The 10,656-nt window shown below is 66.1% G+C and overlaps 2 protein-coding genes across 2 annotated transcripts in view; one reads left to right on the top strand and one right to left on the bottom strand.

Moving 5' to 3' along the window:
* The window catches only part of LOC105296414 (leucine-rich repeat-containing protein 71-like), a 14,065-nt gene extending 12,838 nt beyond the window's left edge, over positions 1-1,227 (top strand). The window contains exons 9-11 of the mRNA XM_023534288.1: positions 14-136; positions 306-404; positions 745-1,227. Of these exons, the coding sequence (XP_023390056.1) occupies positions 14-136; positions 306-404; positions 745-816 (294 nt within the window). The 3' untranslated portion in view covers positions 817-1,227. The remainder of the gene's footprint in view (positions 1-13; positions 137-305; positions 405-744) is intronic.
* A 61-nt stretch (positions 1,228-1,288) lies between these two features.
* The window catches only part of ARHGEF11 (Rho guanine nucleotide exchange factor 11), a 42,529-nt gene continuing 33,161 nt past the window's right edge, over positions 1,289-10,656 (bottom strand). The window contains exons 20-33 of the mRNA XM_023534286.1: positions 10,469-10,565; positions 10,237-10,354; positions 9,313-9,491; positions 8,427-8,502; positions 8,003-8,170; positions 7,227-7,317; positions 6,513-6,632; positions 6,084-6,124; positions 5,041-5,262; positions 4,376-4,735; positions 3,443-3,538; positions 2,504-2,736; positions 2,233-2,422; positions 1,289-2,056 (exon numbers count right to left, since the gene is read on the bottom strand). Coding sequence (XP_023390054.1) covers positions 1,992-2,056; positions 2,233-2,422; positions 2,504-2,736; positions 3,443-3,538; positions 4,376-4,735; positions 5,041-5,262; positions 6,084-6,124; positions 6,513-6,632; positions 7,227-7,317; positions 8,003-8,170; positions 8,427-8,502; positions 9,313-9,491; positions 10,237-10,354; positions 10,469-10,565 — 2,056 coding nt within the window. The 3' untranslated portion in view covers positions 1,289-1,991. The remainder of the gene's footprint in view (positions 2,057-2,232; positions 2,423-2,503; positions 2,737-3,442; positions 3,539-4,375; positions 4,736-5,040; positions 5,263-6,083; positions 6,125-6,512; positions 6,633-7,226; positions 7,318-8,002; positions 8,171-8,426; positions 8,503-9,312; positions 9,492-10,236; positions 10,355-10,468; positions 10,566-10,656) is intronic.

Below are 10,656 nucleotides of genomic sequence, written 5' to 3'. Positions count from 1 at the left end.
TGCCTCCCCTCCAGGAAACCGCATCACCGAGGTGGGGCTGGAAAGCTTCCTGGCCACGGTGCAGTACCAGGCGCAGTTCTCCAAGTCCAAGAGCGCGGGCAAGGGCCCCGTGGGGCTGCTGTGGCTGTCCCTGGCGGTGAGTGCCCAGTGGACGCCCGTGCCCCGAGGTCCTAGCACAACGCAACCTGCACCTGTCTCGTGTGAGGTCACCAGTCCCTGTCCCTAACCTACCCTGTCCCGCAAGCCTTCCTCCCGTCTCCATCCCGTCAGCCGTCAGTCAGCCAGCCTGCCTTTTCCTCCTCCAGAAAAACTGCTTCTCCATGCAGTGTCCTGCGTACACCACCATCCAGGAGCTGCTGCTGCCCAGGGACCCCACCACCAAGGCCAAGCCTCGGGAGGACGAGGTCTCGGCGTCCTCCGGCTAGACTCCCCTCACCCCAAGTGCACCCACTTCCCTGGGGGGCCTGCCGCCCCACCTCCTGCGGGCCCAGTGCTCACTTGCTCAGGCCACTCCTGTATTCCCTAGGGGACGTGTGCCTGATGTCCTCGACCTGAAGCCAGGGACACCCAGCCAGCATGGGGCCACCTGGAGAGTGAGGGAGCTGTCACTGCTGCCTCCCCAGGGGCCGCTTCTGGGGCTGGTGTCCACTCTACTGCCTGTCCCCACTTCTGGGCAGGTCCCACCTGGCCCATACCTCCCCCCCGCCCCCTGTGCCTCAACAGAGACCTGCTCTCCCTGCACAGGGCGCCCTCGGCCGGTCACCTCGACTTCTCCAGTTCCGCCCACCCACGCGAGTCCTCATCCATCACCAGTGACTCGTGCCCTCATCCTCGTGGGGTTGGCACGCAGCACACGCCAGGCTCAAGGGAGAGCACATTAGGGCCGAAGGGGGACCTGTCCCCTAGTCCCACAGTGAAGGCAAAGAGACAGCAGAGGGTCAGGTGGCTGTGTCTGCCGCCGCTGGCTGCCAGGAATGGGAGCCAGGCCTTCGGGATGACCCTCCCCTCACGAAAGGCAGCTTGTGGGTATGTGCACGTCTAGGTGGCTTCTGTGCTGGCCTCTGTCCCCCTGCGGCCCAGGGAGCCCACGCCTGGGGGCAGCACGGGGGCCTGGTCGGGGCGCAGGGGCCCGTCTGTCCCCCATCCACACCGGCCGTACCGCAGCAGGTCCAAGGACCACACAAACCACCACAGATGAAGAATATTTAACTTTTCTTAAAAAAAAAACAAAAAAAAAAAAACATGAAAGGGAGAAAATAAGAGTATACATTATTTTAAGAGCGAAACAGTTATTTCCATATCTGTATTTTATATATTATATATATTTATATATGTATGTATATATACACCTAGCACAGTGTGTCTGTTCTATTGGTCGGTGGGGTGCAGTGGCCCCTGGGGACAGTCCTGGATGAACTTAGGGGACTCCGGCCTCCAAACCCAGACCCCTGCCTCCTGGGGCCCAGTTTTGGCTCCGTACCTGGTAGACGGTTTTCTGCAGGGAGGGGGTGGGAAGGGCGGACGTGGTGGGGGGCAGGACACACCCTGAAGATGAAGACACTGTGGCCGAGCCACAGAGACCAGCCCCCGGGGGACTGGGTGAGCTAGGGGCACAAGTAAACCTCCCTGTCCTCAGCAGTCGCGTCTGCAGCTGCCTCCAGCACCCCGAGCCAGAAACAAGGCGAAAGTCATTTACAACAACGGAGACGCCCTACGTACATATTTATAGGAACCACGGACAGGGACGGCTGAGCCCGGGTCCTGAGCAGGAGGGGGAGAAAGTGCACTCACGCAGACGCCTCCCCCTTCCTTGACAAGTCTGAGGGCGCCCTGCACACCCGCCTCTCAGATGCAGTAGGGGACCCGGGGCCTCGGGGGTGAGCCGGAGGGAGGGCGGACACGGACGGGAGACTCCTGGGCAACATGGCAGGCCGCCCAGCCGGTGCCCGGCCTCGGGCAGACCCTCGATGAAGATGTGGTGGTTGGGGCAGTCACGGTCTCGGAGACGGAGACATGGCTCTGTCTGCAGAGGTGTCTTCCAGGGCAGTGCTGGTGCCTGGGGGAGGCAGCCCCGCCCGTGAGGAGCCCGCCCTGCGGGGGGCCTGCCCCTCCCCCACCACCTCGCCCTGGGACGTTCTCGAGCTCCAGAGCTGAGGGACCTGGTGCCCTGCAGGACCCCCCTTCCTCCTCAAGGCGTGTGCCCCAGGCTGGCACGAGGTCAGCTTCACTCACCCTCCGCGGGGCAGGGCCCCGCTCCGTGGCTGTCCCTGCAGTCAGAGGGCAGCGGTCCCTTCGCTGGAAGTGACAGGGAGCTGTCTGTCCACCCAGCTGCCTCGGAGTGGAAGCTGCCCACAGGTGTGGCACCGCCGGACGACTCTTCCCCAAGGGACCTGAGCAGCTCTCTGTGGGCCCGTTCCATGTCCTACAAGAGTGAGGAGCGTCCTTGAGGCCTGGGGGGGCTGTGCCTGAGGGGCTGGGGCGGGGAGCCCCGGCAAGCCCCTACCTTGAGCCTGCTGAGCTTGAGGGTGAGCCGCTCGATGGTGTGGAAGATGGTGCCCAGGTCACTGAGAGCCAGGCCCGGGTGCCTCTGCTCTCCGCCGCCCTCCCGCAGCCGGGCCCGGGGCTCAGCTGGCCAGGCGGGGAGACTGTTGGGCGGGGAGGGGTCCGACGGTGCCCCCCGGGCATCGGCGCTCGAGTCCGGGGGTCCGGCTGGCATGCTGACGTAGAAGCAGTTCCCTGTGCGGGGGCGAGGGGGGCGGTCAGGGGGCCTCGTGGAGGGAGCCCAGGCGCCCCCTGCTCGGCGTGGCCCACCCGGCAATCGGCTCCGCTGCTGTCCTCCAGAGCCCTCCCCAGGGCGCCTCTGCTCCACGGGGCCCAGACGAGGACGCTGAGAGCAGGGCCAGGGTGGCAGGGCTGTGGTCCCCCCGCGGGTGACGAGGGAGGGAACCCCACTCCTTGGAGGAGAATAAGGAAGCGGGGGCTGCTTTTCAGTACTTTCGGAAAGCCGTGGCAGAGGCCTTCACTGCACCCCACTTCGAGCTTCGTCAGCACGACCCCGCCCCACCTGCCGTGTCTCTCGGGGGCCCCAGAGCAACCCCAGCTCAGCAGGGGTTCAGACACTGGGGTGGGGGAGGACAAGGAGGGGCCCTGACCGAGCAGTGAGCAGAGGCGGATGCTGTGGTGCCATGCGAGCCTGTGGCCGGCGGCACGCTCTGGTGGCCGTGTGGGGAGCTGCTGCCCGGACGCCGGGCCCTGGGCTCCGCATCCGGCTCCAGCCTGCGCGCAGGCTGCTCACCCTGCCGCACTCGGAGGAGCCCGGGTGGCTCGGCTCGCCAGGGGCGTGGCCCCAGGCCTGGCCCTGTCGTTGGCCCTGTGCTACCCGGGCCGAGTGCTGCCCGCCGAGGCCACTTGGCCCTGCCCGGCTCCCAGGGGTGGTCGTTACCCGCAGCCTCTGCTCCGCCTTCCACTCCCGGTGGCCCAGGCTCAGACTGGCCACTCTCCGGTAGTTTGGGGACAGCCTCGCTGCCTGCCACCTCAGCTGCACCGATGCCACCACCACCAGGGAGAGCGGGGAACGGACAGAGGGAAGGGGGAGCGGAGAAAAGTGGAGAAAGGAGAAAAGGGACCGCGGTGAACGCGAGCTCGCCCGAGGGGACGCCCCAGGGGGCCGCCCACTCACCGAAAGACGGAGAAGGAAGGTCAGTTCCCAGAAACCCAGGAAAGGGCAGGCCTGTGGCAGGAGGCAGAGCTAGGCCCCAGGGAGCGTCTGCCACCCGGGTGCTGACGTGGACCCGGCCCGCGGCCACCACCCCACTCTCCTGCCGCTGCCCCTGCCCCGGCCCAGCCAGTCTCGGTCTCTCCGCCTTTGAGCCGGCCACACCCCCACAGCTGGGGTGCCCCTCTGCACCCTGTTCACGGCCACGTCCCGCCCCCTCGGGCCCCCCACCAGGCCGCTAGCCCGCCTCTGCTCGGCGTCCTCTGCAGGGACTGGCCGGGAGGACAAGCCCTGCCTTGTCCCGAGGCTCTGAGAAGAGCCTCACCTCTTCTGGGGCCGGGAGGGCCGGGGAGAGGAACCAGCAGACTGACTGAGGCGGGTTTGTGCCTGGCGGGAGGTGACGTCCTCTGATCACAGAATCAAGTTCAGAGATGACTCAGGGTTGGCGCTAAAGTCACACAGGCACGAAGTGACAGCGCCGGGGCTGTGCACCTCGGCCGTCCAGCCCCGAAGCCCTGGCGTGCCATCCACAGGCCTCTGCCCGGGACGCGGAGCCCGCGGCGTGGCTGTGGGAGCGGGGGAAGGGAAGCGGCGTGCGGAAGACATGCCCCCACCCTAGAAGCGGGGCGTCTAAGGCCGGGCGGCCCCCATTTGTTTTACCTTTTCTCACGACCTGGTAGCTTCTTGCTGCCTCTGAGCCGGAAGCCTCCTCCTCTGGGGCGCTGTCCAGCTCCGGAGGCTCCCAGACCCCGGAGTGCCTGGTCCTTGGGGGCAGGTGTTCCAGGGAGCAGATGGCTGCTGCCCCGTGCTTGGCCTGGGCTCCCTCTGGCCCTGGGAGCTGGGTGTTGTCCCCTTCGTCCCCAGTGGGACCTTGCCCAGGGGAGCCTGGGTCCCAGGGGTGAGAGGTGACACTGGCAGAAGCTGTGGGTGTCAGGTCGTCCTCGGGCGCCCCGGCGGCCTGTGGCTCTGTGGCGTGGCCGGGCAGCAGCCTCCACAGCATCAGCTGGCGCAGGCTCTCCACTGCGGGGGGAACAGCAGTAGACACGGGGCGCTGGCTAGACCAGCACAGGACGTGCCCGCCGTGGCAGGGAGGGGTGTGGCTGCTCCCCTCCCGACCCCCAGCTTGCTGAGCCTGCTCTTGTCACAGGGCAGAGGTGGAGAGCTGCCACCAACCAGCTGGGGGCGGGGCGAGGTGACGACTGTGCCTCCGTCATCTCTCCTCAAGCACACCCAGGGAGGCTCTTCGGGCAGGTGGACGGTGGAGCCATGTCAGGTGGGGCCTGACGGGGTCTGGGGGCTGGGGGCGGGGTCCACGAGGCACTCACCGTCCTCCAGGGCCGAGTCAGCAAGCCCTTCCAGCAACAGAGGGCCTGGGAGGGGCAAGACGATGGGGTCCCTCGTCCTGCCACCCCTGTTCTCTCCATCCAGGGACACGGGCGGCGGGGGCAGGGCGCCCGGCTCCTCCTCATCCATGCTGCCTGCATGCTCGGGGACCTCTGGCAAGACGGAGTGCTGCCCTTTGACCCTCTGCTGGGGCCCGGTGCCTGCTGGGGATGGGACAGCGTAAGGCAGGGAAGGCGGAAGAAACGAGGGGGCTGACCCCGTGCCCAGCTTTGGGTGTGGGGCTGGGACGTCGGCTGATTCGTCCCACAACGTTCACTGCGCACTCTGTGGCCCGGTGCTGTCCCAGCTCCTGGTGCGTCCCAGCAAATAGAGCAAAGGCCCCGCCCCGTGGGGCTCACACTCCAGGGCACAGCGCAGAGCAGCAAAGGCCCAGCCCTCGACTAATCAGGCAAGATGCGCCACAGGGCACGGAGGCCGAGTGCTGGTCGCAGTGCTCAGCGGGCGAGCCGGCACGTCGCTGCGAAGGGGACACCCCCACAGACCTGAGGCACGCAGGGCCTCGGGGGGAACAGAAAGGGGACCAACCGGGGAGCCCCGCAGAGGGAGTCCTCTCCAGGCCTCAGACCGAAGCCGTTTCAGATGAGCTCTTGGTGAGAAAGCCATCTGCCATCCGCCCGGGGGACCGTCTAAGCCCCCTGGAAACTGTCTGTACCCCATTCTCCATCAGGACCCCAGGCTGGAGAAAGCAGGGGGGTCCAGACTCCCAGATGTCCCTCGGTCCCTCCACTGCCGAATGCCTGTCAGCCAAAGGGCCAGCTGGTAGCCTGCTGGGGTGAGCGTGTCCACACCGCCCAGGCCTGCTTCCTTCCTGTCTCAGACACCCGCGTCCTCGTCCTGTGTCTTCTCAAACCTCACTCCTCCGGCCCTGATGGCCCTCTACCGTCACCCTACCCAACCCCGACCACAGCCCCACCTATGCCTACAAAGGGACTGGGGCTCCCACGAGGTCCACTCAGGGACTCACCTTCAGGCAGCCCCTCTGGTTCCTCGTCCTCCAGCCCTGCCCTGGGGGCAGAAACAAGCGGTGGCAGGTCACTTGCTGGGCACGCTGGTGCTCTGCCAGCCAGGCCACGAAGCCCCACCCTGGGCCCCTGAGTCTGAGCAGGCGCTGAAGGTGTAGGGCCCAGGGAGGAAGGCGCTGGGCCCTGGGGAGGAGGTGGGTGCTGGCCGAGCCGAGCCTCTCCTGGACCCCCGATCCCACTGCAACACCACTTTCGATGCAGTCTCCGTCACAGGTGGGGCGGGGTGGGGGGTGCCGTTGGGGACAGCAGACAGGAAGGGAAGGCAGGGGTGCAGGAATGTCCCCCACCTAACACCTGTCTGCCGAGACTGTCCACCCTGAGCTAAGGGTTCAGGAGCAGCAGAGAACAAGGGCTGGGCATGGGGGTGGCACCTGCTGGGCCTGGGGCTCTGGCGGGCTGGCTCCTGGGGGCCGGGGGCCGGGGTGGGTGGCGGGGCAGCTCCAGGGGGCCTCGTGGTGGTCCGCACGGCTTCTTCTAAGAGCTCCATCCACCTGCAGCTCGGCAGGAAGAGGGCCGGCGTGGGGACGGCACTGGGTGCACCACGCCTGCCCTCGACGGCAGGCCCGCAGTCCCCTCGCGGCCCCGGCTGGCGGCTCCCGTGCGGTGTCATCGCCGCGGCTGCCGCAGACTGAACGGCCGCTGCCTGCTGTGGGCAGGGCCCTCTGCGTCTGCTAAGTGCCCCGCATTACCCAGTTTACGGGTGACGGCCCTGAAGCTGGGAAACCGCCTAACAACCCGTCTCTCCACTGTGCCAGGCCACCTCCGGCTGGCCGTTCTCGGGGGACACAGGGTGGGTGGACCACAGGGGTGGGGGCAAGGGTCCTGGAGGCAAACGTCTGAGAGGAATGTGAGCAAGGGAAAGGGAACGCAAGAGGGACGGGGTGGGGCCCGAGACAGGGAAGAGTGTGGCTGCCGCCCCCCGCCGCCCGCACCCCCTCCGCTCAGTCTGCCCCGCCTCCCACTGCCCCCGCGAAGCCCCGTCCTGACTGCTCTGGGGCCCGTCCCGGGCCTCACTGTGTCCTCACACACAGCACCCTGGTCCCAAGGGGGCAGCAGGTACACGTGACCCTTGAATCAACGCTTACGTGTTCTTGTCCGATGAGGTCAATGCCACCAGCTCATAGATCTGGGGTGGGCCCAGCTCGGACGTGCAGATGATGAAGAAGGCCCGCTTGTCTGTGTGACGAAGGAAGGGGAGAGGGTGTGTACTGGGCTGGGGACACGGTGCAGCCCTGACCCTCACCATGACACATGCAGCATGAGACGGGCCTGAGTCGTCAGAACCCCTCGGGACCTCCTTATGAAAGGGACAGAGACCGTTCCGGAACCCCTAACGGTCTCTTCCACGGCCACCCATCACCCTCCCGCTCCCCCAACAGCGAGGGCTGAGGTGCGTGGTGCCTTGAGTTTGTGACAGTTCTCACACCCGTGTCCCTCTGATCCCCAGAAGCAGGGCGGGGGTCGCCCCACGTTCCAGACGATGAGACTAGGGGACGCGGCTGCTGGGTCCTGCTGCAGAGCCTGCCCTGCACACCGCCCACCCGTCGTCCTGCCGCAGGGGGCCTGTCCTGCTGCCCTCTGCCCCCAAAGCCCGTTCTCCCTGACCGTGGCCCACCCTGGGGGCTCGTGTCCTGGCTGCACCAGGTCGTCCGTCTTCACCTGGTCCCCATAAGCCCATCGTCCTGCCCCAACTCGTGCCGCATCCTCTGCTTAGATGGGCCAGGACGGGGGAGGGACGCAGGCAGCCCGGGAAGTCCCGTAGGACCCCAGGCCGGCCCTACGCAGCCCAGTGCCTGCTGGACACGACCGCCAGGGACCACGGCCCGGGCCAAGGCTGGGCGGGCCCGTCTCCTCAGGGCACCTGTGGCCACGGAGCGGACCAGCACGGCGTTGAGCTTGAGCACGGGGCTGAAGGTCTGCTTCCCGTCCGCGGCGCCCGCGGCCGCCTTGCTGTGACACTTCAGCAGCAGCTTCTCGTCCTGCTTCTGCAGCAGCACCAGCAGGTCCTCCAGCAGCAGCACGTGCAGGTCTGCGGGTGGCACCAGTGAGTGGCCTGCGGCCCCTGCTCCCTCCGCAGCGGGCGGGGCGAGAGGCCCTGGGACGCCGGCCGCCTGGTCCCCGCGAGGTGACGAGGAAGCGCACTCGCCCACCATGCTCTAGGCGGCCGCCCAGCTCCTCGCCGCCCTTCAGAGCGCAGGGCCCAGGGGCTCCCGGGACGGACCATCGCCTGGGACAGCTGTTCCTGCGAACCCCCAGGCTGCCCCAGCCCCACCCCCAGCACACACCCAAGGTCTTATCCTTGCTGATCCGCCAGGTCAGGGGCCCCTCGTGGATCATTCTCCTGGCTGTGAGATCCAAGCTCTGTTAAGAAAAAGCCATCCATCATCTATCCACCCCTCATCCACCCATCATCCATCTATCCATCCATCCACCCATCATCTCTCCATTCACCCACTCATCATTCATCTATCCATCCATTCATCATCCACCCCCATCCATCCATCACCCATCTACCCATCACCTACCTATCCCTCCATCCATTATCTCTCTATCCACCATCTCTTCATCCACCCACTATCCATCCACCCACCCACCCATCCACCCACCATCCACCCATCATCTCTCCATCCACCCACTCATCATCCATCCACCCATCATCTGCCCACCCATCCAACCAACACCCATCCATCATCCATCCGCCCACTCACGCACATATCCATTTATTCGACAAGTATTCGATAGCCTACTATGCATCAGACGCCACGTGAAAGTGCTAAGAACCAGTGGTGACGAAAAATATTGCTGTTCTTATCCTCTTGTGAGGAACACAAACCAGGAAAAAGGCCACTGTGAAGTCGCGTGTCCTGTGCTAGGGGATGTGCTGATGGCTCTGGCTTGGGTGTCTTACCCGCCTTCCACAGGCCGCCCTCTGCCTTCCCAGCTCAGCCCCGCAGCTGGTTCCCTCCCGAAACAGCTGCACCTTCGCCTGCAGTTGGTAGCCTGGCCTGCTGTCCCCCCGCATCTGTCCAGGATGGGTGGCCAGGGTGCCAGGGCCCACGACGCACCCTGCCCCACACAGCCCGCGTCTCCTGCCCCGAGAACCCGCCTGCTCCTCAGGGCCCCAGGCGGGGTGTGTGCGTGTCGGAGGGCTGACTGCTCCCCGCCTCGCACCTTGAACTCCGCGGCCAGGGGGTTGCTGGCCCTCTCCAGGGAGGTGGTGTCCAGGCGTTTCTGGTAGCCCTCCACACGGTGCCGGTTCTCTGTCTGCTTCACCGCCTCGTTCACGTACTTGAGAATCTCCCGGCACTGATCGCGGGCCCGGCATAGCTTCTCGTGCTCAGACGTGCCACCTGCCAGCCGGCGTAGAGGGGCAGCTTGGGGCTCCTGCCTGAGGAACCTGTCCAAGCCCTGTACCACCGGCCCCAAAATGGCAGGTACGGGTGAGGACCTGAGGACCGCAGTGTGAGGGTCCTCGGGGTGCAGACCACTGCTGAGGACATGGGTGGCTCGTGGGACCTCTTGCCCAGGTTACAGCCAGCTCTACAGAAGTGGGCGACTGTGGTGTGTGCCCGAGGAACACCTGTCTAGACACGCTGTAGTTCCTCGTACCTGTGTACCCTGGCTCCGACGTCACAAGTTGAGAATGGTGAAAGGTGCCCAGAACCCCAGGGACGGTGAGAACCGGGGACAGACCCCGCCATTCCAAACGGGCCCTGCCCCTCCAGAGTTCCCATGTACAGTGTGTCTTGGGCTCTGCAGAGGCCTTGGCCGGGGTGGCGAGGCAGAAATGCAGGCATGGCGCCAGGTGTGCGACCACGATCCTGGCCAGAGGCACCAAGGGGCCCCGCAGGCCAACCTGTCCCTCAAGGTGCCATGCACAGAAGCCCCGCACGGGCTAGAGGCAGCCCCCGCCTCCTGCCACCACTGACCACCCTACGCCCCACGCTCACTCCCGACTATCGTCTCTGAGCCTGACCACAGCAAGGCTGGCGTGGAGACCCTGGAGGCCAGAGGTCAGGGGCTCGCTGGGGGGCCACATGGCAAGCCACTGTGGATGGGGTCTGAAGTGAAGGCGCCGCCCTGGCCCGGCCCTACCCTCCGTGTGCTTGAGGATGCTTTCCAGCAGCAGTGGGTACTTGGTCAGCCGCTGCATCTCGGAGATGATGAGGTCTCGCAGCTGCAGCCGCCGGCACTGAGGGTGGCTCTCGGCCTCCTGGACACAAGGGCACAGAGGGGACGCTACTGTGGTCGGGACCGGTGGGGCGAAGCACCCTACAGGCCCTAGTCCCAGAGAGCAGTCTCCTCCTTGAATATGCAGAGGACGGGCCGTGGGGGCAGGGAGACAAGGGCCCAGGGAGGGATCCGGTGGGACGGGCCACTCAGAGGAGGAAGTGTTCCCATGTCGCAGGCAGGAACAGAGCCACCTAGGTGCACAGGGGCTGGCAGGTGAGCCAGATCCTGCGTCTTTCCCGCCAGCGGGTGTGTGTCTCGAGGGCGGTGTGTCAGTGTTTCTGG

The sequence above is a fragment of the Pteropus vampyrus genome, unplaced genomic scaffold (genome assembly GCF_000151845.1).
Source record: "Pteropus vampyrus isolate Shadow unplaced genomic scaffold, Pvam_2.0 Scaffold124, whole genome shotgun sequence".
Classification (NCBI taxonomy): Eukaryota; Metazoa; Chordata; class Mammalia; order Chiroptera; family Pteropodidae; genus Pteropus; species Pteropus vampyrus.
Note: the sequence above shows the minus strand (reverse complement) of the source record. Positions and strands in the feature narration are given on the sequence as shown.